General features: G+C 42.7%; 1 protein-coding gene across 2 annotated transcripts in view; it reads left to right on the top strand.

The window, feature by feature from the left end:
• Positions 1-25,913, top strand: part of MTMR7 (myotubularin related protein 7) — a 104,377-nt gene that overhangs the window by 73,390 nt on the left and 5,074 nt on the right. The window contains exons 7-13 of one of the 2 annotated variants that reach the window (XM_070781759.1): positions 5,596-5,728; positions 15,313-15,434; positions 17,105-17,230; positions 18,971-19,020; positions 21,209-21,409; positions 22,843-22,983; positions 25,093-25,219. In XM_070781759.1, coding sequence (XP_070637860.1) covers positions 5,596-5,728; positions 15,313-15,434; positions 17,105-17,230; positions 18,971-19,020; positions 21,209-21,409; positions 22,843-22,983; positions 25,093-25,219 — 900 coding nt within the window. The remainder of the gene's footprint in view (positions 1-5,595; positions 5,729-15,312; positions 15,435-17,104; positions 17,231-18,970; positions 19,021-21,208; positions 21,410-22,842; positions 22,984-25,092; positions 25,220-25,913) is intronic. The other variant, XM_070781760.1, reaches the window with a different exon arrangement.

Consider the following 25,913-nt stretch of genomic DNA (forward strand, 5'->3'; position numbering starts at 1 on the left):
CTTTGGCAGGACGAGGATGGAGGGTGGGCTGCGGGTCCTGTGGATGCTGAGAAGGGAAGTTGTACACAAGCCAGCCTGCTGGGGTCCAGTCCCCCCGCCCTTGGAGGTTCCTGGCTGCGGGCACTGTGGAGTACATATTGGGGAGCGAAGCTGGGGCCCTGGAATAGGCTCAAGCCAAGGTGGGTCTCCACGTGAGCAAGGTCTGTGCATTCCACCCCTGCCAAGAGCCCGGAGACCCGCCCTGGGATTTAGACACTTATGTCGGAGATGTTCAGGTCAGGTGTTAACCAGAAAAGCAGTGATTACTAGCAGAGATAAAACAGCAGTCTTCTCCAGCTTTAGATATTTACCTTTTTTTCCCCTAACCCTCTCTGTCATCCCACTCCCTGGTAGCTCAGATGGTAAAGGATCTACCCACAATGCAGGAGATGCAGGTTCGATTGCTGGGTTGGGAAGATCCCCTCGAGGAGGGCATGGCAACCCACTCCAGTATTCTTGCCTGGAGAATCCCGTGGACAGAGGAGCCTGGCCAGCTACAGTCTGTGAGGCTGCAGAGTCTGACATGACTGAGCAACTAACACTTTGACTTTCTACCTCCCCCATCCCCAGTATAAAGACAGAGCCAAAAGAAAGACAAAAAGGAGAAAGAACCCCTTACCAGTCCAAATCGCCTATAAGGAGGGAAAGAGATAATTTTGCATAGTATATGGGGTTGGGATTGTAAATTGAGCTGAACAGTGATTGTAAAGCTATCAATTTTTCCCTTGGGGATAGGGAAGAAGGATTTTGATTAGCAGAGTTGTAGACCATAGTTGCAAGAAATAAAATCATCTCTTCTTTTCTGGTTGTACCAACAAGTTCAGATTCTTCATGGCACTGGACATAGATGAAGATAGACGGACCATTAACTGATGCCGCAGGCTAGAGTGTGGTCCGGGCCTCCTGCCAGGGGCACCTTCAGTGCTCATTTTCCATCCATCAGATCAGGTCCTGTCATTCAGGTACAGCATGTGCTCGGCTGTAACATTAGACTTCAAGCCCGAGATGGTGACCACCAAGCTGACCTTTAACTTGATAGGAAGATCATCATCGTTGACTGAGTTTCCATGGTTTTGATGTGTTTGGTGATTTAAGATTGGAGGGAAGGAATCTGATTCTTTTTTTTTTTTAAACATTCTTGGGCTGTTCACCTCTCAGCCTCACTCAGTCATTTCTTTGGTCGGTCAGCCCGTCAGTAAATCTTCACAGAGTGCCTGCTGTGTGCCAGCCTGAGGCGCAGGGTTCTAGGCCATAAATAGGCATAGGCCATAAATGAGACGAGCCATCTCCCTTGTGGAGCTCACATCCTCTGCACACTCCAGTGGATCTTCTCTGACATGGATACTAAATCTCCATAATTTTTCAATTAAGCCTGCTCAGAGGCTTTCAGTAGCCCTCTGCTGACATGAATGAAGTCAGAATTTCTTCATCTATTAGCTGGTGTGTGTGTGTTAGTTGCTCAGTCATATCAGCTCTTTGCAAACCCATGGACTGTAGCCCTGTGTCCAGGAATCCTGGCTCCTCTGTCCATGGAATTCTCCAGGCAAGAATACTGAATGAGTTGCCATTCCCTCCTCCAGGGGATCTTCCCAACCCAGGGATCGAACCTGGGTCTCCTGCATTGCAGGCATATTCTTTACCATCTGAGCCACCAGGGAAGCCCAGCTTGTGTGTCGAGAACCCTAAAACTTCCCAGCTTCCTCTCTCACTGCCACCGCCAGACTGGAAGCCCGCCAGGCTTCCCTGTCCATCACCAACTCCCAGAGCTTGCTCAAACTCATGTCCAAAGAGTTGGTGATGCCATCCAACCATTTCATCCTTTGTTGTCCCCTTCTGCCTTCAATCTTTCCCAGCATCAGGGTCTTTTCACATGAGTCAGTTATTCCCATCAGGTGGCCAAAGTAATGGAGCTTCAGCTTCAGCATCAGTCCTTCCAATGAATATTCAGGACTGATTTCGTTTGGGATTGACTGGCTTGATCTCCTTTCAGTCCAAGGGACTCTCAAGAGTCTTTTCCAACACCAGAGTTCAAAAGCATCAATTCTTTGGCACTCAGCTTTCTTTATATTCCAGTTCCCACACTCATGCATGACTACTGGAAAAACCATAGCTTTGACTAGATGGATCTTTGTCAGCAAAGTAATGTCTCTGCTTTTTAATATACTGTCTAGGTTGACCTTAGTTTTTCTTCCACAGAACAATTACATCACAAATAACCATGCATCGGTTCTCCACGTCTATAAATTTTTTTCAAGGACATTATATAATTATAAACATAGAGGATGTGACATTTTGAGGGGTTTTCCCATGATTTGAAAAGTTTTAGGAGCTGAAATGAATAGCTTCTTCTTTGGTTGTGAAATGGAATTCTCACCCTAAAGGACAGGGCACCAAATTAAACTTTTTTTTTTTTTTGGTAATATAAGAGATACTCTCTCTGAATGAATATGCATATAGGTCCAAGATAGCGTCTGACTTTTTATTAATTATAAAGCTGTGTTTCCTGCTTTGAGGGGTCAGCTTGTGCCCCATTATCGTGAGAGGTTCTGTAAAATGTGTGCAAATCTTGAGAAAGTACTCTTTGGATGATAGAGTAAATATCGCCACCTTCTGTTCATTGTGAGAAGTACCATTGACTTTCAGGAGGTCATGTGTCCTTCCTTTGCTTTTTGAAAGAAGACCCTCGATAAATTCTCCCAGGTCATAGGCAATCAGCTATTAAAAATGTGAACATAGGATCCTTATTATAGGTTAAAAATAATAGTATTTTGTTTTTTATCCACTGCACTGTTTAAAAAGTTATCTCCGTGGTATGCGGTGAGCAGACTTAAGTTGAATTATTCAAGGTGCAGAAATAAACATAAGGTTCACGTAGCACAGTAGGATATGCTACTATATATGCTATGTCATACTGCCTCGTGTCCTATTAACCGCTTTATTTATGAAGCTTGTGGTAAAGAATAAGCCAGCAACTTGGGAAAATAATTATACAAAGCAGTGATATTTTTATAATTGTTCAGTCACCCAGTCATGTCTGACTCTTTGCGACCCCATGGACTGTCAGGCTTTCTTCTCCTTCACCATTTCCCGGAGCTTGTTCAAACTCATGTCCACTGAGTTGGTGATGCCATCCAACCATCTCGACCTCTGTCATCCCCTTCTCCTCCTGTCTTAAACCTTTCCCAGCATCAGGCTCTTTTCTAATGAGTCAGCTCTTCACATCAGGTAGCCAAAGTGCTGGAGCTTCAGCCTCAGCATCAGTCCTTCCAATGACTATTCAGACTGATTTCCTTCAGGACTGACTGGTTTGATCTCCTTGCAGTCCATGTATAATAGCACAATTTCAAAAGCAAAATGTCTTTAGGTAATTTTAGAAAAGTTTTCCCCTTAAGATATTTTAAAATATCCTAATATGTTGATGTATGACAGAAACCCACAAAATTCTATAAAGCAATTATCCTTCAATTAAAAAAATTAAAAAAACATTTAAGGCACGAATATAAGTTATCTTTAAAATAATATTACTTTAATATTTTTTTTTCTTAATTAAGACTAAACCCTTTATTCTCACAGCATGCCTGGGAGAAAAGGGATGCTCTTTTTGTAAACTGGAGACAACGTGGCCAGGGGAGTTGTGCCCCAGCCGATGTCACGTGAGCCGACTCACAGAGAGCAAAGCGAGGAGTCTGCCAGCCCGAGCCCCTGGTGGCAGGGACCTGCCTCTGCTGTTTTATTTTTCATTTCTCATACATTTTGCTTCTGTTATTTAATTTATAAACTTAGTATGTCTGGTTTGTAACAAAGACCAGAGGAGCGTACAGAGCGGTATTGATGGGCGCCCCAGCCACGTGACACGTCTTTCTCCTGTGACAGCTGCTAAATCAGCGTCGTTTTCTGTTCATCTGTATCCTGCTGATTCAGCACGCATAAACATAACCGCACGTCTGTAGCTCGGTTCCTTTTACGAAAAGTGGGATACTTGTATGGACGTTATTCTGGAGCTTGCTTTTCTCACTTCACGTGTCATGTGACACTCCCAGTCTTCCCTCCTTCAGCTCCCCTCTTTTCTCTCTCTCCTCTCCCTCCCCCCAATACCTGTACATTTCCACGTGTGCCTGTTCAGTCAGTCTGACTCCTTGCGACCCCATGGACTGTAGCCTGCCAGGTTCCTCTGTCCATGGGATTCTGCAGCCAAGAATACTGGAGTGGATTATCATTTCCTCCTCCAGGGGATCTTCAAACCCAGGGATTGAACCTGACCGAGTCTCTTGTGTCTCCTGCATCGGGAGGCGGATTCTTTAATGCTGCCACCTGAGATGCCCATACGTCTCTATTTCTGTCTCTATCATTATCTCTGTATCCCTTGATCCTATTAGTAGTCCAGGGTCTGAGTATATCATAATTCGTCTAGTCATCGCCCTATGGAGATACTCATAGGCTTTCAGTTTTTTTAATATCAATTATTTTTTTTTTAAAGGTTGCAAACACTTTTGGATATCCATCTTTGTGTGCTGGTATTTTAAATAGTGTCAGAGTCTCACAAATAGGAGATCTGGGTCAAAGATTATCTATGTTTTTAACTTAACTTTGCTTTATAAACTTTGATTTTTGTAAAGTATTAATATCCTCCCAATACTGCATTGTGGCCCAAAAACTGATACTTTTCTGGTGGCAAGTTCTCTGCCTGGGCTTTAGCCCTCCTGCCGTTTGTGGGCAGAGGGAGAGAACGGTCAGCGAATATAGATGTCTAGGATGTGATGGCCCACTTAATTGACTGGCAAGAATGGAGTGTTAGCAATAATGCATTCATTCTAGAAATCTGTGTGTTTCTCAGCTAAGGCAGGACTTGTCCCCTTCTTGACCTTAGTTACACAGGAGTACGGCGTAAGTTTACATCATGAATTTCTTCAAAGTCCATTACCGTTGAACCCTGTTTGCACTAAGAGCTGCCACTTCTTATGTATGCACTTGTGGTAATGAATGTGATTTTAGAAAGCCCTCTCTGGAGATTGAAATAGGGTGGCTGGAGGAAGTGTCTCTGGAGATGTAGCACCCACTGGTCCTCTCTCCCCCTTAAGGTTGAATTGGGTATCTGCGAGATTCCCCTAAGCAAATTAGAATGACGTCACCCTTCCTCTACACTGATGTGTTTCTTGGCATTCTAATACTAGAAGATCTAATCATTTCACTTAAGAGCTCTATGTTGCCAACTGGATCTGCCAGTATTCTTCTGCCAGCCAAGGCTGTCACATTTGGTGTTAAATCAGGACAGCTTGGCTTTACGGAATCCCACCCTGGGAGCCGCAGAAGGCATCTCCAGATGGGCTTATCTCTAGGATGCTTCCCAGCTCAGAAAATGTTCCCACATCGACAAACAGATGTTGTTCAATGTAGGCTCAGCCCAGGTGTCTGTAGACACCCAGCCCAGCACAGTGGTCCTGGGATCGAACGCATGTTTCTGCATGCCGTGTTGAATGTTCTTATGGTTAGCCGTGACATGTTGTGATTGTTCCATGAATATCCTTGGTGACTGTTCTGTTTTGCTGCCCACTGCAGCTTAATGCGATGGCAAATCGTGCTGCAGGGAAAGGCTATGAGAACGAAGACAATTATTCCAATATCAAGTTTCAGTTTATCGGGATAGAGAACATCCATGTCATGAGGAACAGTCTGCAGAAAATGCTGGAAGGTAAACCATTTCCTTATGCACAGCACTGAAAAAAATGCAGTTAAATGTTTTGATGCCAAAGTGGAATAAGAGAGTCTCTTGATATGAAAATTGTGCTTTACTATGACGTTGTTCGCCGGGGTGGGATCAGTTGGGAATAATTTAAAAATTCAGGGACTCTTTACACATTTAACAGCCATTCTCTTCTTTTTGGTGTTATGGTGGAGTGGTTCTGTCACGTGGTCATTAGCTGTGAGCCTCTCTCCCGTGGTATACTGAAGAGCAGAGTGCACAGGGATATATTTTCTGTCTCCCTCGTACTAGTTTGGCCCACATTCAAGACCATGTGGAGATAAAGCAATCCTGCCTTGAGAGCAATTGTCAACTGTTCGTGCATGGACATGAGTTTCATAAACTGAATCCCAGCACTTGAGCAGCCATTGGAAGGAAGTTGGGGGTAGTGGTCCTTCTTTCCAGCAGCAGCAGCTGCTGCCGCAGAACCCCTCCACCTGCCCCTGCCCCCAGCAACGAGCACCAGAAGACACGTGCACACAGGCTTCCAGGCTCATGGGGAGAGGAAGTCACAGAGCTGGGCTGTGTGACACAGAACAGTTATTCGTGTGGCCACCCCAGCCATAAACTAATTGCCAGAAATCATGTATTTCAAGCAAAATCATCCTCGTTGACTGGTTATGCCCTTGTGAGTGTCAAGGCCCAAGGAGGAGTCTGTTGCCATGTCCACGACTTCTAGCTCTTGTGGGAACTGAAGAGAAAGAGGAGGGTGCAGAACCCAGAGCTTTGTGCCTGGGGACCAGTGTGCATGCGTGCTTAGTCCTTTTGTCCATCTCTTGGCAATCCCCTGGACTGTAGCCTGCCAGGCTCCTCTGTCCATGGGATTCTCCAGGCAAGAATACTGGAGTGGGTTGCCATGCTCTCTTCCAGGGGATCTTCCCAATCCAGGGATCAAGCCCACATCTCCTGTGCCTCCTGCATTCCAGGTGGGTTCCTCACCACTGAGCCACCTGAGAAGCCCGCCTGGGGATCAGGAGAGGCTGTAAATTCTGTGCTGCTCCCATGTCTAGGGGGTGATGCCCTGGGGAGGTGGCCTGCCTATGAGGGAAAGGGGTGGGCGGTCCTCTCTGAAGGGAAATATGGGGCCTGGAGTGAAAAGGGACAAAGGAAATGCTGAATTACCTTTTTCTCAGAATACCCATCTGCTCTCAGTTCTCTGCTTAATTTCTCTGCGTAATGAGAGCAGGATGTAGTGAGAACCTAGAGGTGGGGTTGGAGGAACTTGAGTGGCACAGACAAGCCTGATTTCCATTGTCCTTCCTGAGATCCTGGGATCATCTCGGTCATTATGAAACTTTAAATGCATGAGGCTCTGTTACCTGCTGTAAAATGAAACTATTGAACTAATAATTTCTGTGGACCCATCAGCCCTGATGGTTCTGTGAGTCCACAGTTTGATGCCCCTAGTTGCAAATAGTTTAAAATGGAGCCTTTGAATGGTTAGGAAAAAAACCCTCTTTTTGCATCATTAAAAAGCGGGGCTTCCCTGGTGGCTCAGCTGGTAAAGAATCTGCCTGCAATTCAGGGGACCTGGGTTCAATCCCTGGGTTGGGAAGATCCCCTGGAGAAGGGAATAGCTACCCACTCCAGTACTCTAGCCTGGAGAATTCCATTGACTGTGTAGTCCATGGGGTCACAAATAGTCGGACACGACTGAGTCACTTTGACTTTGCATCTGTAGAATAATCATGGCTGTAGAGCCATCTCCATCTCTCCTCCACGTGGACTTTGTTGTGGTCTCAGGTGACAGGAGGGCTTCCCTGGTGCTTTAGATGGTGAAGAACCACCTGCAGTGCAGGAGATGTGGGTTTGATCCCTGGATCAGAGAGATCCCCTGGAGGAGGGCATGGCAACCCACTCCAGTCTTCTTGCCTGGAGAATCCCATGGACAGAGGAGCCTGGTGGGCTACAGTCCATGGGTCACAAAGAGTCAGACATGACTTAGCGTCTAAATAACAGCAGCAGGTGACCGGAGCATGCTCTGGGCTTTGAGATTCATCACCTTCTGGAGATTATTGTGGATGGTATGCCTGTCCCTGCTATATGCTGTGCTTTTTAGAAGTTGGCAAACTGGACCAGCTCGGTACTGTTATTGATAGAGTAGTCTGATTTTAGTATGAAGAGTGTTCATGATCAGAATCTTTAAAAATGTGTGCTTTTTAGTAATTTCATAAGCTGACTTTTGAGAATATATATTTTCTGCTATATATTCTCAAAAAGAAAAAATATATCTTCTTCAGGGCTCCCCAGGTGGTGCTAGTGGTAAAGAACCCGCCTGCCAATGCAGGAGACATGAAGAGTTGTGGGGTCGCAGAGTCAGACACAACTGAAATGACTTAGCACGCACTCATTTTCTTATATGCATAAGGCGACTCCTGAGAGTGCTTGTCACATGGCAGTCTGGCTTTTGTTTTAAAAGGAGCATTTACTTGGTTTCTGACGAGGAACCTTGTCTCCTGCCCTCAGACCTGTGGTCTGACTTGCTGTTTCTCGAGGCCCAGCAAACTGATGGAGCTCCAGAGGGAGGGCGGCCTGTGTTCCTCAGGGGACCATGGTTCTTCTGCACCACTTTCCCGGCTCTGTGTCGGCCCTGTAAGGGAGGACAGCTCTTTGGATACCTTTCAGGGGACTTGACCAATGTCCAGCTATCTGTTTTCACCAAGTAAATTATAAACCACTCGTGGAGGCTTCAGCTGATGAAGTGATGCAATCAGACCCACCGTTTGAGGCTTTTTCTCCTTCCAATAGTTGTCGTGACATCAAAGAGACTGCGAGATTTGTACTGCTGCTCACTTGGTAGGAAGGGGAAGAATGCGTTTCCTTGATGATTATTATCTTCTTCTCAGGGTTATTGATATTACCAGAATAGATTCTGAATAACAGAAATGAAACGTTGTTTTGCATTCTGCCCCTATATAGCCCTGTCTGTGAGCAAGAGCGGCAGGAGATTTCATCAGAAACTGAACTCCGGGACCAAGTTCACGTCTGATGTGGGTCCTTTTATAGAGCTCATTGATTGAATGTTAACTTCCTTTCAAAATAAGTTTATCTATGTATTTGGCTGCACTGGGTCTTTGCTGCTGTGAGGGCTTTTCTCTAGTTTCAGAGAGCGGAGGCTGCCCTCTAGTCTCACTGTGGTGGCTTCTCTTGCTGCGGAGCACAGGCCCTGGGACACGCAGGCTTCGGTGGTCGCAGTTCCCGGGCCCTGGCGCAACAGGCTCCTCAGTTGCAGCGCACGGGCTCCATTGCTCCACAGCATGTGGGAGCCTCCCGGATCAGGGATTGAACCTCTGTCCCCTACACTGGCAGGCAGATTCTCTACCACTGAGTCACCAGGGAAGCCCTTGAATGTTAACGTTGGTTTCTAAGTTCTTACCTGAAACTATTTTGTGGCATTCCCACCTCCCAGTGAAAAAACCCTTTCAGTTATGTAGCAATTGTAACTGAGTTAAATATGAAGTGCTTTTCACAGAGCCTTTCCTTACTTCACTCAGTATGACACTCTATGGATCCATCCGTGTTGCTGCAAATGGCATGATTTCATTCTTTTTAATGGCCGAGTAGTATTCCATTATATATGGAAAGTGCTTTTTCACAGAACACACCTGGCTCCAAGGTTCCCGTGAAATATTTCTCTCTGCCCAGAGTTAATGTTGCAGGTCTCAGCCCCACTGTCCTTTTCATCTGATACTTTTCCCCCCCTCACCTCCTTACTTTATGACATGATGGCTAATTCATCCTGGAAGTAAAGAAATGTAAGTTAAAACCTCAAAACACCATTTTGAATTATAGTTTTAAAATTAAAAATCAAAAAGTTAAATTTATTTACATATTTAAATTTAAATTGGAGAAGGAAATGGCAACCCACTTGCAGTATTCTTGCCTGGAGAATCCCCATGAACAGAGGAACCTGGGAGGCTATAGTCTATGAGGTTGCAAAGAGTGGGACACGACTGAAGCGACTTAGCATACATGCACTGCTTCCTTACGGGTGGCTTTTCTTAATTCCTTTATTCAAGAGATGTGAAGTAAGCAGAATTTCAGAGGCAGAGAAGCACATGCCCTTGTGGTATGGTTGGTGTCCACTGAGCACAAGTTCATCAAACATAATTTAATAAACCACATGCCGGGCCGGGCGGGTGTTTTCTCAGCAAAGTTGTTTGATAGAGATACAAGCCTCAGCCTGACAGCGATCAGATGGGCGCGGGGTCAGAGCACGGGGACAGAGGCCCGGTGCCCAGTCAGCAGTCGGGACAGGACTACAGTGAAGGGCTGTTTGTAAGAGTCACTGGAAACAAGCGGGATCTTTATAGCAGGCCCCAAGTGGTAACCGCTTTTGTCATTTGCTCTGGAATTGGGGGCAGTGACGATGGAGAAAGTTTTGTGGTGAAATCAGCTGGCCCCAGAGACATCTGATCTGTGCTTCTCTGTGAAGCCCGATTATTCGGAACCTTTGTTGGGAATGAAGGGACTATTGAAAGCAGGGAACTTGGAGTGCGTCCTAGGAGGCACCGCTGCAGTGGGTACTGTGGGCTCATGACCCCTGCTCCGGTGGCCCCACCAGGGGGTCTCGGGGGCACTGAAATCTAGAAGGGAGCAATCCCCCAACACACCTGGCTCCAAGGTTCCCATGAAATATTTCTCTGCTCAGGATTAACGGTGCAGCTCTCAGCCCACTGTCCTTTTCATCTGATACTTTTTCCCCTCACCTCCTTACTTTATGAGATGATGGCTAATTCATCCTGGAAGACATGGTAGAGTTCAAACTTTCATACTCAAATTTTTCGTATTTAAGTATTTTCTGTAGTTTTGCCTACAAGTTTATGCTATGAAGTTCTACCATATACGAGCTAATAAAAAACTATAATGGTTGATCTTTTTTTCAGTTCTCTATCTTCTGACTTTCCCCCAGTATTAACCTCCTGAGATTACTAACCAATTAGATGAGAAGCAGCCAGTAAGATGTGGCTGAAAAACCTGGTCATTGTCCCTCGGACTTGCCCACTGAGGTTTGCAGAAAGTGTTCTGTTAGAGCAACCGGGCTCTGCGTCAGGCTCCACTGGTTATCAACTCATGGTTATTTGGCAGAAAGAAATCCGTCAAGAGTGTGACCCTTGCTCTCTGTGTTGTAAGAGGATGTATAATGTGGCCGTGAGAGCGCTGGATGGTGGTGCCTGGTTTAGACAGTAAGACCACAAGCACCGAGGCAGAGAGGAAAGAACACGACCCTTTGGGGGGGTGTGCATTGTGACCAGGATTCCTGCTCAGGGATTCCCTGGCTGAGTGACCGGGGATGACTTAGTAAACCTCTATAAGCCACACTTGCCAGTCTGAAAATTGGGAGTGAACACACCCTGTATGGTGGACAATGGATGTAGAAGAACCCAGCACAGTACCTGTTTATGGTAAATACTTCATCACTAGGAGCTACGTCATTATCTCAGACACTCATCTGTACAGCAGACAATTACTGAGAGTCTTCTTTATGCTGGGTATTGCAGAGAAAAAATGTTTCCTTTAGTAATACAAAGTGACTTTTGATGTAGGGCAAAAGTTATGGTGGGAAGAGAAGATAATGCTTGCTTACAAGTGATCTCCCTGAGAGCTATCCTTGGGTGAGTCATATGGTGGGATGTTTTAATTGGATGTCAAAGCCAAAGACTTTGCCTCTGGGTGACTTTAGCAAAGGAAAGGACAAGAGAAAACAGATTTAATGAGAGAATGACTATTTTTAATCCTAATTATGCGTTACCTTGATGTTCCCTGGGACAATTCAGATTAAACATTTTCACCTTAGGAATTATCATTTCTGTTTTGTTCATCTTGACAGCTAGTTTGATAACTAAAACATTTACAAAAGGAACACTTGGAGAAGAAAGTGTCTCCCATAAAACTAAAGATAGACATGATTCATATTAGGGAGTAGGCGAGCAGTTTTTCCATAAGGCTGTGATTGAGATTAGGCAATTCAGTCTCTGCTTGCCAGTGACAATGTGGTTTCAGACTCAGTGAGCATGTTGGTCCTGGCAGCTTTATGGAAAGATTCTCCACTCGTTATGTCCCCAGCTACACATGCTGCTTTTTTCACCACTTCTGTTATTTGCTGCCAACATCTTAATCTTAAGTGATTCGTGGCCATCTCTCCAGCATCTGTCACTAATATCTTATATCTACCCATCTTCCCTGCTCTCAGGGCCCTTCCTTTTTCCAAACTAGACTTCTCTATTTCCATCTGCCTTACATTTCCTATTTAGTCTTTGTCATTCCTTAAGCCCCACCTGCAGCTGAGTCCCGAATTGAGGCGGCCCATTTACTTTTCAATTTTAGATCTTAGAGACAAGAAAGACCGTTCTACAGGGCTGGTCCCCACCCAGCTGCTCTGGAGAAAGAAATGAGCTTCATGTAGGAAATGGCAAAGGAAGATCACCAGAGGTTAATTTTATCCCAAATAAATTTCCTGTTTCCTCAGGTGCCCTAATAATCTGTCTTTTCTTTTTACATGTTGTTTTTATGCTTGTGGGGTATGTATAGTTACGCTGTTCTGTATAAGACCAATGTCACTAGACCTGGACATTAAACTCCCTGTTAGTAAGCCACAGTTCTCTGTGATCTGGGCCGATGCCTGCCTCTAAGGTCAACTGAAATGAACTTTGTTCAGCAAAACGGTTTGTCATTATTGGTTTGGGTTTGGCAACAAGGGTGAATGGATCAGTATTTCTGCCTTATCCTGAGTTTATCCAAACAAACCCACCAGTTTCACATGTGAAAATTCAGGCGCTAACTGTTGGAGTCTTGAGTGTACCCCCATCTGACCATGTGTATTAATCACCTGCGGGCTGAATGCTTTCAAGAAGCACCCCTCAGCATCTGACGGCGAGCACGCTCTCAGTGAAAAAAAAAATGCATGAAAGCCGGCGTGGCTGTTTCACTGAACATCCCGTTTAGATGTAACTAAAAGCAGACATGTTAAACAGGGAGCCGTCCTCAGTGTGGAGGGAAGCAGCAGCTGGCCCCCTGGCCGCGAGCTCGGTGAGGAGGCGACCTGGGCATCCTCTCCCGGGGCGCCTTTCAGGGCCTTGTTCTCTGAGCCGGCCGGTCCCCTCTTGCCTGTTGGCATAGGCCGCTCCCTTAGCTGGAAAGCCCGGTATGTTTATTTTTAAACGTACTGTCATTTCCACACCTGGTGGGAAGAGAACGCGCAAGGGATCATTTGTTCTTGGACTGAGCTTCAGAGTTTGGACACCAGGACATCCCTCCCGTTCCCTGGACTTTTTGAAATGAAGGCGGATGCCAGCTAGTCTTGAGCGCTTTCAAACACTCAGAAAGTCGAGCTGGTTCAGTGAAACAAACCAACGTTTGCCAGTCAGCGTTATCTGTGGAAGATTTAAAGGTCTCAGTGGGTCCTGAGAATACGTGGTGGAATGTGTGTATTTTAGGATGGAGTTGAACGCTCTGGGTCACGGCCAGGGCTGGACAGAAGGACCAAACGGCAGGCGCCCGCGGGAGGGGCTGCAGCGCAGAGGGTGTGGGGATGTCCGTGCGCCACGCGGAGGGCGCACGCGGTACTGCCGCCGGCCCCATCCTCAGGTCTGACAGATGGGCTTCCTGCCCGCCTGACTCAATTTCTCACCAGGGCCGCACAGATTTTTCAGTTGCAGCAGTTTCAGTGCCTGTCTTCAAGCTGCGTACATAATCCCCCAAGGTCATGGGGAAGGTTTTCTCAGGGGCGCCGTGGCAGGATTGTTTTATGGTATGAACTTCTGCACGTGCTCCTGTCTTAGAGATGCTCCTCGGCCCAGGTGTGAGCCAGCCCTCCTTTCCCATCTCCCCTAACCGACTGCCCCTTTGCCACCTTGCAAAAGGCAAACAGCTTCAAGCTTATCGTGGTGCATTATTCCACGGTGCATGAGAGGGTGCATGCTAAGTCGCTTCAGTCTTATCCGACTCTGCGACCCTATGGACTGTAGCCCGCCAGGCTCCTCTGTCCATGGGATTCTCCATGCGAGAATACTGGGGTGGGTTGCCATGCCTTCCTGCAGGGGATCTTCCTGACCCAGGGATCGAACCCGTGTCTTTTACATCTACTGCATTGGAAGGTGGATTCTTTATCACTAGTGCCACCTGGGAGGCTCCATGGTGCATGAATGGGCACACAGTTTTAAAAATCATTGGAGAGCCGTGTATGCAAAAACTTTTGAAAACTGCAAATCAGGTTAATCTTACTTGAACAACCTGAATTGCTGCTGGTGGAGATGGGGCAGCACCATGGTGTCAGACAAAGGGACAGTGCCTTGAATCAGAGTGAAGCCCATTTCTCCTGCTTGGTGTCTAGCTCAGGGCAGGCTTTTGGCAGGAAGAATTCAGAATCTTGGCTGAAGATATTAATAATACTGTTTTCTTATGAAGGGTTTTTTGTTTTTTTTTGCTGGGAATCTTCGTGTTATTTCATCATCGCTGCCATCTGTGACTCAATTTAACTGTTACACTTGTGTTTTTTGTGTGTGGTTCTTATGTTGCGGGAAATATGAGTAAACGTTCTGTTATCTGGCATATTTGAGGGAAGGGCATCTGATAAACGGTTGTTAACAGTTAATATGTATTACAAATGCACAATGCTTTTAAAGACCACAAATTTAAATCTGGTTTAAAGCTGGAAGGGCACTTAGATATAATTTAGTACACTTTGCCTATTTTAAATAAGAAACCAAAGCCCAAGAAAATAAACTTGATGCCCATTATTTAATTTTCCTTGATTAATTTATAGGATTCCTCAAAAGAGCTTTATAGGTATGAACCCTGTGAACTTTGGAATGTCATATTTATGTTGTAGTCAGAACACCGAGCCCTAAAGCTTTTTCATGCTTCATGTTAACTAAAAGAGCAGCTCTTGAGAGGAAACTGCCTGTGATGGTATTATAGAGGTCTTTACACACCTGCCTTAGTTTTGTAAAACACAGGTATCTTTGGAATCCTGGATTATCTTCATTTTCAATCAAAGGTAAAACCCCTAACTTGAAGCTCTAGGTGTTCAGAAGTCTCATACTTAAAATTCATATCCTTTACTCCCTTTGAGGGGGGGGTGTTGCTAGCAGGAGGAGTTTGATAATTTCCATTTAAGACTTTTAGGACAGTTCTTGGTGATAGACTTCTAGTTGGGAAGGTGCTGGAGTTCATTATATGTCTTTTCCTCCAGAGCACAGGTACTCAAGTGCTCCTTGGTGGTTCACTTTAAATATGTTGGCTGGAAGAATAAATCTCTTACGTTTACTATGGCAACGTTCAATGATTTTTATGAATATTAGAGTTTAAACTTTACAAATATAATACTTCTAAACAGATGCAATGTTCCCTGTGAACAAAGAACACAGAGAAGGCTTACTTGGAACTGGTTCAGTAGAATGACATTCAGCAAGCTTGGGCATTTTATCTTGACTCTTCCAGAAAATGGCTACAATGGAATCATTAACAAACTACCTGTAAATATGATCACATGTACAGTGAAAGACTGCCTGTATTTTGCTTCTGTAACACAGTTTATCTTGCAGTGTGTGAACTTAAATCTCCCTCCATGAGTGACTTTCTGTGGGGACTGGAGAACTCTGGCTGGTTGAGGCACATTAAGGCCATCATGGATGCAGGAATCTTCATTGCAAAGGTATGCGATCGCAGAGAACAGACTGGGGCAGAGCAGCCAGTGCACTGTGATACCGGACATGAACTCCCCCGTCCTAAGCTGGATGATACCTGGCTTGGGGAGCTGGCTTTGCAGACCTCCATGAAATCTGCCTTTTGAAGATGGGATTTTATGAAAGATGGGATGATGTTCAGTTGATAGTGTATCATCAAGGCAATCAACTGGCAAAATACTTTCAGAGCAATCTGAAAGTAGTCTTCAATTATGCTTGGTTCTGGGTGGAGCAAAGAATTTTTAAAAAATTATTAATGATGTTTAATTTTCTTATCTTCATTTGAGCAGGAACAATAGTCAGTTTGCTTTCAGAAATTAGGAAGTAGAGAAAAGAAAAAGGGAAATAACCATTCACGTTAGAATTACTTACTTCTTGTCCTTTTACATTTTGTAAAAAGAAAAATCAGTATTGGACAATGAATGAATGAAACATTATGACTAATTCAGGCACTAAAAAAACCTACAAAGATGAAAGTTTAAGTTATTCCCCCCCCAAAAAAAGTTATCCCAAAGCCTACCACCTAGGAAAAAAACCTTCATTAATATGGATGAACATTATTGTACACATCTTTCTGTATATAGGTAAGATAAACATAAATATTTTTATAAAATTGGGACTGTATTAGTTTAAAAGCATAAATTTACTTTGCATTTAATGGATAAAAAAGAAACTGAAGTAAACTGGGAGGAATTATTGAGCTTTCACTATAAATGTTTTCCACCATAGAAATAGTATTTCCTAAAAGATACTTCTAAGGATAAGAATAGAGATTATTAACAATAAATTAACAAATTTTTTTTTTAAAAATTGGAATATAATTGCTTTACAATGTTGGGTTAGTTTCTGCTGTACAACAGAGGAAAGCATTTTCTATGTGAGTCACCAGAGTGACCCAGGCTCCAGGCTCCCATCTTAGCAAACAGCTCCCCATTTTTCAGTAATGGCATAAACAAACATCATGTTCCTGAACCTGGTAGGTAGATTTCGTTCTGCCAGAGGAAGATTTTGCTGTAACTTTCATACAAGCTATTTTTGAATGCATTGTTTTGTTTCGTGGTGTTTTTTTAAATAAATCCCCCTCAGATTTATTACCTGAAGACAAGCATATCTTTTCTGATGCCACGGTATGCTCCCCTTTATTAGGTAATACATTATTTATCAAATATTTATTCAGTGCCAGGCACTTTTACTTGGCTTTTATCTCTAACTTCACTGTTTCAGTTTATAATTTTTGTCTTTTCCTTTTTGAGAATGATTGTGGCCAGCAGCAGCTCCAGAATTTCAATTGGAAAGGCTTAAGGTGGAAGCCAGGCGGGGCCCAGAGGGGTAGAAGGTAGGCTAGGAGACATTTGTACAGGAAGCCTGCTTGTACGAAGTTCAGAAGCTGGGCTCCTGGCTCCCGGATAGTAGGGAAGGGAAGTACTGCTTTGGTGACAAGCCCAAACTGCTCCTTGGCTCCGCCCTAACTAGATGGGTATGTGCATACTCAATAAATGCAGGAACAGGTTTGGGTACTGATTTTTTCTTTTTTTGCATGGAAATCTTTTTTTGATTGAGTACAAAACTGAACCTAATCCTGATCATTTTTGCTGTTGATTGCCATCCTTTGTGAATCTTTGCTGATGCTGCTTTTCAGGCAGTTTCTGAGGAAGGGGCCAGTGTGCTTGTGCACTGCTCTGATGGCTGGGACAGGACCGCTCAGGTGTGCTCGGTGGCCAGCCTCCTTCTGGAACCTCACTACCGGACTCTGAAGGGCTTCATGGTGAGTGCGGCTGCCTGGCCACTGTCCCGTGCACACTGTGCCTCGGCAGAATGGACTTCTGGCAACTGTTAGCAACTCTTCTTCCCTCCTCATCGATGTTATTTTTCTGTTAGAAGATCAGCAAGATTAATTAAAGGGGGAAAGGTGAAATAAGCTTGGAATAAGATGAATTTCTGGAATTTGGGAGCCAATTCAAATCAATGCTATTAAAAGTGAATTTGGGGGCAAATATATACATTCAGCAGTTTGTAAAATAGTTTCTTACATCATTTATATTATATATGTTTCAAGTTTGCTATATATTTTCAAGTCTGAGGTAACACAGGACTATAAAACAGAAAACACTTTTCAGAAAAAATATTTGGAGGAAAAAAGCTATAGGAAAAAGTGTTTTCACTTACTGCTTTTGTATTTCAAATAATCCTTCACAATTGTGGTCAGTGTTTTGGGGTTCTTTCCTGAAATTGTGAGTACATTCTCTCCTAGATCTAGCACTTTTTAGGTATGCATCAGAACTTGATCAGATCAGATCAGTCGCTCAATCGTGTCCGACTCTTTGCGACCCCATGAATCGCAGCACGCCAGGCCTCCCTGTCCATCACTAACTCCCAGAGTTCACTGAGACTCACGTCCATCAAGTCAGCGATGCCATCCAGCCATCTCATCCTCTGTCGTCCCCTTCTCCTCCTGCCCCCAATCCCTCCCAGCATCCCAGAACTTGATGCATTGCTTCGATTGCAAGGCATCTGTATTATTTGTGTAGGTGTCTAGAAGGGTGAAGCTTTGGCTAAGCTGGGGCCATTTTCTTAGAATGACTACAGGGACTTCCTAGTGGCTGGGAGCTTATCTGGTTCCTGCCTTTTAAAAAATTTTTTTCGACTGACATTTAAAACTTTATTTACTTTTGGCTGCAATGGGTCCTTATTGCTGAGGGGTCGGTCTCCTTTACCCCATCCTTCACCACTGGCTCTTTTTGATTCCCTCCCATTAAATTTATAGGTTGTCAAGGCAAAATTTAAACCAAATTTTTTTTTTTTTTTTTTGAAGAAAAGAGCTCTGGCTGTTTTACAGAATTGGTAATATTGATGGTATTATCCTATATTATTATTTTTTAAATTCCAGGCAATTTGAGAGTATAAACTTGTGCTACATCTCTGACTCCACAGCAGGGCTGAAACTTTCAGTATGCTCCAAACCCTCATTTTAGAATTCTTCTAAAGTATATTAAAGATCACTGGAAAACATTCCTTAGTCTCTTGTAAAGAGGTTGGTATTTGATATACTGTTAGGCAGCATGGAGTATTGACTGAAAGTTGGACTTGATAGGCTGTGATGGTTTCTGGAGCTAAGTTACCAGGTGGCATTGACCACTTTCTAAGTGTGATCTTGGATGAGTTACCTCCTTGTTTCTCCCTCTGTAAAATGATAGTAACACCTCCTCCCCGTCACCCCCGTGAATGAGATGGTACATGAAGCGATATGAACAGTGCTGTCAAGAGCATTCTGGGTGATGGCAGTACATTTTCCCATGTCTACTCCCGTTTATTTCTCCTACTGAAGACCTTCAGCTTTGCCCTCTGATGTGCACCTGTGTATGGGTAGATAGTGTTCATTCATTTGCAGGTTACCAAGGGTAGTGAATTATGCTCCAAGAACTTTTGAATCCTTCAGAATTACTGGTCTGGTCTCTTACTTTCCCTCATTTGCTTCTCTCCATGATATTTATATTTTCTTATATAGGTATTAATTGAAAAGGACTGGATTTCCTTTGGTCATAAGTTTACTCACAGGTAAGAAGTGTTTTAAAATCTTGTGACTTTAAATTGTGAATTTAAGGTTGAGAATAAAAAAAAATTGTTTCTGAATTTCTCAATTGAGTGGGGAATAATAGCCTGTTTTCAAAACTGCCTTGTGTATCTTATTCAGAAAGTTAAATTTTTGTTATATATGTTATATATATAAATTTTTGTTATATACCACAGATAAAGAAGTTCTAACTTGAGAACTCTTGGTATTTACTGAGCAGCTGCTGCTGCTAAGTCGCTTCAGTCGTGTCCGACTCTGTGCGACCCCATAGACGGCAGCCCACCAGGCTCCCCTGTCCCTGGGATTCTCCAGGCAAGAACACGAGTGGGTTGCCATTTCCTTCTGAGCAGAACTGATGTTAAATTTTTCCATATGAGACAGAGAAGTTGGTTCATTCATTGACCTAGAAAGGATAGGCTCTCTCTTCCTTTCACATGTATTTACTAGATTATTCCATTTTTCGAAGTGCAAATGTTCCCTGTAAGCTACACATTGTGAAATGCCTGTAGAATAGTTTCTCTTTGATCTTCTGCACTGGGAATTAAATTAGGCTCATCCTACGGCATTTGTGTCACAGGTGAGGTCTGTGCCAGTTTGTCTCTGAGGAGCTAAGGTGGGACAGCAGCCTGGGCTTTTGAGTCCAACAGGTCAAGCCTCAAATCCAGGCTGTGGCATTTACTGTGTGGCTGAGGGCGTCAGTGTTCTCTGAGGTCTCCTACCTGTGAAAAGGGGAGCCTTTCCCTATTCCCTGGGGTTATGGCAAGGCTTTTAAAACCGTGTATGGGATTAGCCTACTAGCCCATCTGAGGGCTTTCAATAAACAGAAGCCACTGGCCTCCTTTGGTTAGTGTGGATAGTAATGCCTGACGGGTGCTGTGCCGTCTTTAATCCCTGAATGTTATTAATACAGGTTGTAGTTGGTATGGTCTCATCTTTGGGGCTAAAATTTATATTTTAGGCAGCATGCTGATAATTTAGAGGCTTTGATACACATTTTTGATTGGTTGAATGTTTTCTTAAAATAAATTCTAAATTTATGGAGCTGCTCATATTTGTTTTGGTAGTTTTTGCATTTAGCATTAGTTTAGCATTTATTGTGGTTTCCTGGATTTCTATTTCTATATTTTTCCAGGAAAGCACAATGATTTGACTTTACAAATGAGAAAATTAACAGGTAGCCTTAAGATCACATTGTTATTTTCAGTTTGGGGGGTTCTACTGTCTGCTAGGCACCTAGGACCTCTGAGAGAGAGGATCTGGGGCAGGAAGAACATGAAAGTGGCTGATAAGTGTGTTTTATGAGGAAAGAACCTATTGGACAACCCCTTTATAAAGTTAACAAAGGTGAATAGGACTAAACCCTTTGAAGGTTTCCACTTTCTAATGTTTCCACCCTTGGAAAAACTACTAAACCAATCCTTGCTCATCTTTATTCCTCAAGTTGATTATCCATCGCTTGAAAGATGAGGTTCTATATTGTTATTCTGATTTGATGGCACCCAAATCACCCTTCTGGATTCTTTCTAAAATTCACAAAACAGTGTAGAAGGACTGGGCAGCTGTTTAAAAATCTACACAAACAACAGGAAGCAGATTCTGATGTACTCTTGAAAACAACAAAAGGGGAGATATAAAGGTATGAGGGAATCTGAAGTCACATGGAAATAAATTATTGACAAGTTTTAACACAGCTTTAAAAATGGAAACTTGGGGAATCACAGTTTTTTAAAGTTGTTTTTCTTCCTAATAAAACCATGCAGAAGTGAGAAACTCTCAAGTGGCTTAGGCATTTTTTCCCTCTCCTCCATGGGTCACTAATTAAAGTGGAAGACTTAATTCAAGTTTTGGATGTTCTTTTAAAATCAGAATGAAAGATTGTTGCTTTTCCCTGTAAAGACTCCTGGAATTTTATCTCCAGCACTAACATTTTTCTTTTATAATTATAACATAAATATGTCCCTTCTCTGTCCAGACTTTTTAAATTGTAATGCCAAGAAAAACTTTATATTAAAAGTTATGTTTTCCCACTTCTTTTGCGTTCCAGTTTATAAGATAAGATCTGCTTAGGAACTAGGGTTGCTTTTATGATTGTTTTTGCTTTTATAGCTTTCTAATTAAGGAAGAAAAAAAAAAAAAACCTTGCTGTAAAATCTCTAATACTTTGTTTTACAGATACGGCAACCTAGATGGTGATCCCAGAGAAATCTCTCCAGTTATAGACCAGTTCCTTGAGTGCGTCTGGCAGTTAATGGAACAGTTTCCCTGTGCCTTTGAGTTCAATGAGAGGTTTTTGATTCACATTCAACATCACATCTATTCCTGCCAGTTTGGGAACTTCCTATGTAATAGCCAGAAGGAGAGACAAGAACTCAAGTAAGTGTTTTGATGTTTAATTTTTATGTAAAGATTTTGTGACTGAGAGTTTCAGGTGGTCTTTCACAATTTTGAAGACTATTTTAGTTATACATCTTCACTCACAGAGTAACGATTTTCCTGACATCACTTTAGAGGTTTAAGGCCATCAGCTGACAAAGACAGGCACAAGTCCATTTTGCCTAGTTCCTGCCTAATGTCCACAGGTAGATAGGTAAACTTCACACACTGATATGGAAAGGAAGCTTCTTGAGAGTCAGGGAAAGTGATTTTTGCATTGAAAAGGAAAAAGTTACATAGCTTTGGTGGATATATTCTCATAATAGTTGCAAAATATAGTAGTCTCTCCTTATCCATGGTTCCACTTTCCACAATTTCAGTTATCTGAGGCCAACTGTGGTCCAAGATTAGATGGAAGATTCCAGAAAAAAATAATTCGTAAGTTTTAGATTGTGGGCCTTTCTGAGTAGCATGATGAAATCTCGCACTCTCCCACTCTATCCTGCATGGGATGGCCTGTTACTTAGTAGCTGTCTCAGTTATCACAATGCTTGTGTTCCAGCAACCCTAAAGTTCAAGAGTAGCGATGGTAGCAATTCACATATTTTTTATTATGCTTAATTTATTTTATGATAGGCAGGTATGTATAGGAAAACACTGTATATACAGGGTTCACTACTATCCATAATTTCAGGCAACTACTTGGAGTCTTGGAACAAATACCTCATGGATAAGGGTGGACTGCTATACTGCTTTAACTGAGAGGGGAAAAAATAGATGAAATGTGGACTTTTGAAAAAGTCAAAAGCTTAACAGCTAAGTGACTTAAGAATTGCAAATGAAAGAACATTTTTGAAATTTTTATAAAAAAATTAATGTGGTATATAGAGTATCAGATTTAATTTTGCAAATGGTCAGTTCAAATAAAACTGACTCCAGTTTTATCCTGAGTGGAAAGAACATGACTTTTTCTAGTAGATACAATTCCTGATAAATGGTACATCCTGTAAACTCACCTGTTTTCTTAGGTATTTTGTGATTTGTTGTGATAGATTAGCAAAAGGGACAAATGTCATAGGAATACAGTCACGATTAAATGAGAGAAAATATGTGAAGCATTTAAGTAGTACCCAGCAAACAATAATAATCCAGTGACTATTTGGGGGAAAATTTCAACAAAACGCATGTGTGGTTTTATTTTATACTCAGAGGGACTGGATATCTGAAGGCCAAGATGTCCCCAGAGAGCAGGGGAGTTGAGACTCCTCCAAGTGCTCTTTTGCTGCTCCATGAAGACACAAAAGACTGTTAGTTTCCCTGCTGAGAACAGGGACCCGTGATGTAACAAGTTTTGATTCCTTTCCAGCTTTAATATGTCTACTATTTCTAAGAACCAAGGGAAGTCATTTTAAGGCTTATTTTCTTTATAACAGAATTCAAGAAAGAACATACTCTTTATGGGCTCACCTGTGGAAAAATCGGGCCGACTACTTGAATCCTCTGTTTAGAGCTGATCACAGTCAGACCCGGGGAGTCCTTCATCTCCCCACAGCGCCGTGCAACTTCATGTACAAGTACGTAAACCTCTAGGACCTCACTGGGTATGGTTGTGCCTTAGATTCTGACACTGTTTACCACCTGGAGGCTGAAGGGTATGTAACACTGAGCTCCAAGGCATTTTTGCCTGTCTCCTGTCCCCCTCTTTCCCCTCTAAATACGGAATTCTCTTTAGAAGTTGATGTTTTGTAGTAATGATATCCTAAGAATGTAAGTTTCACTTTTATTTAAAAGTGAGAGGAGGAGAGGGAAGAAGGACTGAATAAACCAAGTGCCTGAAGTTAAATGTGGAGCTGCAGGTTTAGTTAGTGGTCATGACACAGTTCACCTTCTTTTGCTGCTGAATCAAATGAAACTATTGCCCTGTGGAAATAAATTCAAGATTGTCTATACTGGGATGGGAGAGCCTGGTGGTATCCAACAGATGCTACTAGGTCTGTAGGCTCTCTTTTATCCTTGGGTTTTTCCCTCTGGACTTGTATAATACAGAAGGGCGACTCAGAGATCAGGAAAAAGACAAAATTACACAGAAATCACCAAGAAACCCATTCCTTCTCCCTCCCTACCTCAGTACACCCTTTAGTGGCTTTTCGTCTCTAGAGCTTTCATTCTCATTGGGTTGGCCAAGAGGTTCGTTCTGTATCAATAAACCCAAACAAACTTTTTTGGCCAACCCAATAATGACTTCAATCCAGTTATTTCCCCGGAATTCTATAGAATAATATTAATTCGGTCACACTGAAAAAAATGCCTCATGGTTTGTGTGAATTGGCAGTTTTGAGACCTGTTGAGATACATACCCTGCAGTCAACTCTACTGCAACTAATTTGTTAGCTCTAGCCACTCAACACGTACATTACTGAGGCTCAAGCACTGTTCTAGGCACTGTGGATAAATCAATGAATGACACCAAGTCCCTGCTCTCAAAGTACTTTTCTGAGTAAATCTATAGGTATCCTTATGATAATGCTATTTACAGGCATACTTCTGAAATAATATGGGTTTGGTTCCTGGCCACTGTGATAGTGAACACTGCAATAAACTGAGTCACAATTTTTTAGTTTCCTAGTGCATATAAATGGATATGAATATGAATAACATGAATAACAAGAATACCGAACCCACTCCAGTATTCTTGCCTGGAGAATCCCAGGGACAGCGGAGCCTGGTGGGCTGCCGTCTATGGGGTCGCACAGTGTTGGACACGACTGAAGCGACTGAGCAGCAGCAGCAGTGCATATAAAAGTTCTATTCACACTACATTGTAGTCAGTTAAGTGTGCAATAGTATTATGTCTAAAAAACAATCTAACAATGTTAGATACCTTAATTTAAAAATACATTGTTAAAAAAAATGCTAAGCTTCAGTGAGTAGTACTAGTAGTAACATCAAAGATCACTGGTAACCATAAAAAAATGAAAAATCTTGAAATATTCTGAGAATTATCAAAATGTGATAGACACAAAGTGAGCAAATGCTGTTAGAAAAACTGTGCTGATAGACTTGCCACACACCTTCACTCTGTAAAAATGCAAACTATGCAAAGTGCAGTAAAACAAGGTATACCTGTATTTTTATTTGCATTCCAGTATGCTTTACTGTATAGGATAAAAAAGGCAGGATTTGTTGCAAATGTAAGTAATCCTAGTGGCTGTCATTTAAAAAACTCAAATTTAAAAGATTCCTTTGTGGCTGAAAGATTCTAAATGGTGATATAAACACTAATTTTCCAAGTTGACTTCCTAACTAAGTCATCTTAAGCCAAAAAAATAAAGAAAATGGTAACATGTACTACTACAATCTATTTCAGAAAAATATATTATGTGCTTTTTAATTCAGTACCATCTACTCAAGTAGATTCTTCATGAATTTACTCTCCCCAAAAGAAGTTGACTGATTCAAGAAAATGAAAACATTAACATGAAATTATTACCTTCAGTTCAGTTCAGTCGCTCAGTTGTGTCTGACTCTTTGCGACCCCATTAGCTTAGTGAGTGGCTTTTTTGACCCTGTACTTCAAATTTGGTTATTATTAGGACTATGGTTTCAAAGATACCTTGGAAGACTCAAGAAAGTGAATGTACAGACTGTGACACGGTTTCACGAAGCTCTGCTGTCCTCTGCAGGTTTTGGAATGGAATGTATAATCGCTTTGAGAAGGGACTGCAGCCTCGACAATCAGTCACAGATTACCTCATGGCCGTGAAGGAGGAGACTCAGCAGCTGGAGGAAGAACTTGAGGCCCTGGAAGAAGTAAGACAGTCGCTCTTGCTCACCTTATTTGCTGACGATTGCAGCTCTGGGAAAAGCCTCTCGTGACTCAGGATGTGTGAAATGCAGCAACACAGCCATTTCATATTTTTGTGCTCAGTTGTATCCAACTCTTTGTGACCCCATGGACTAGTCTGCTAGGCTCCTCTGTCCATGGGATTTCCCAGGCAAGAATACTGGAGTGGGTTGCCATTTCCTCCAAGGGATCTTCCTGACCTAGGGATCGAACCTGCATCTGTTTGTGTCTCCTACGTTGGCAGGTGGATTCTTTACCACTGTGCTACCTGCAAAGTCCTTTCATATTTCTAGCCAGAAGGTAACCTGAAACACAATCCTACCAGGTGAACAGTCAGATCATCGAAGCCCAGACCTACACACTTGATGCATTTCAGACATCTGGTTTGGCTCATTTCCATAGTTTGCTTTGGGGATGATGAAGATATTAGGAAACGAGATAGTGGTGAATGATTGCATAACCTTGTGAATATACTTATATAAAAAACAAAAAACCTGAACTGTACACTTTAAGAGAGTGAGCGACTTCTATCTTAATTTTAAAATTTAGATAATAAAAACCTCATTCCTGATATTTTAAAAAAAATGTACTTTCGGTTCACAGGATGAAAATCATTATGTAAAACCACACAGGTACAGAAAGAACGATGACTACTCTTTG

This window comes from Bos indicus, chromosome 27 (genome assembly GCF_029378745.1).
Source record: "Bos indicus isolate NIAB-ARS_2022 breed Sahiwal x Tharparkar chromosome 27, NIAB-ARS_B.indTharparkar_mat_pri_1.0, whole genome shotgun sequence".
NCBI classification, from domain to species: Eukaryota; Metazoa; Chordata; class Mammalia; order Artiodactyla; family Bovidae; genus Bos; species Bos indicus.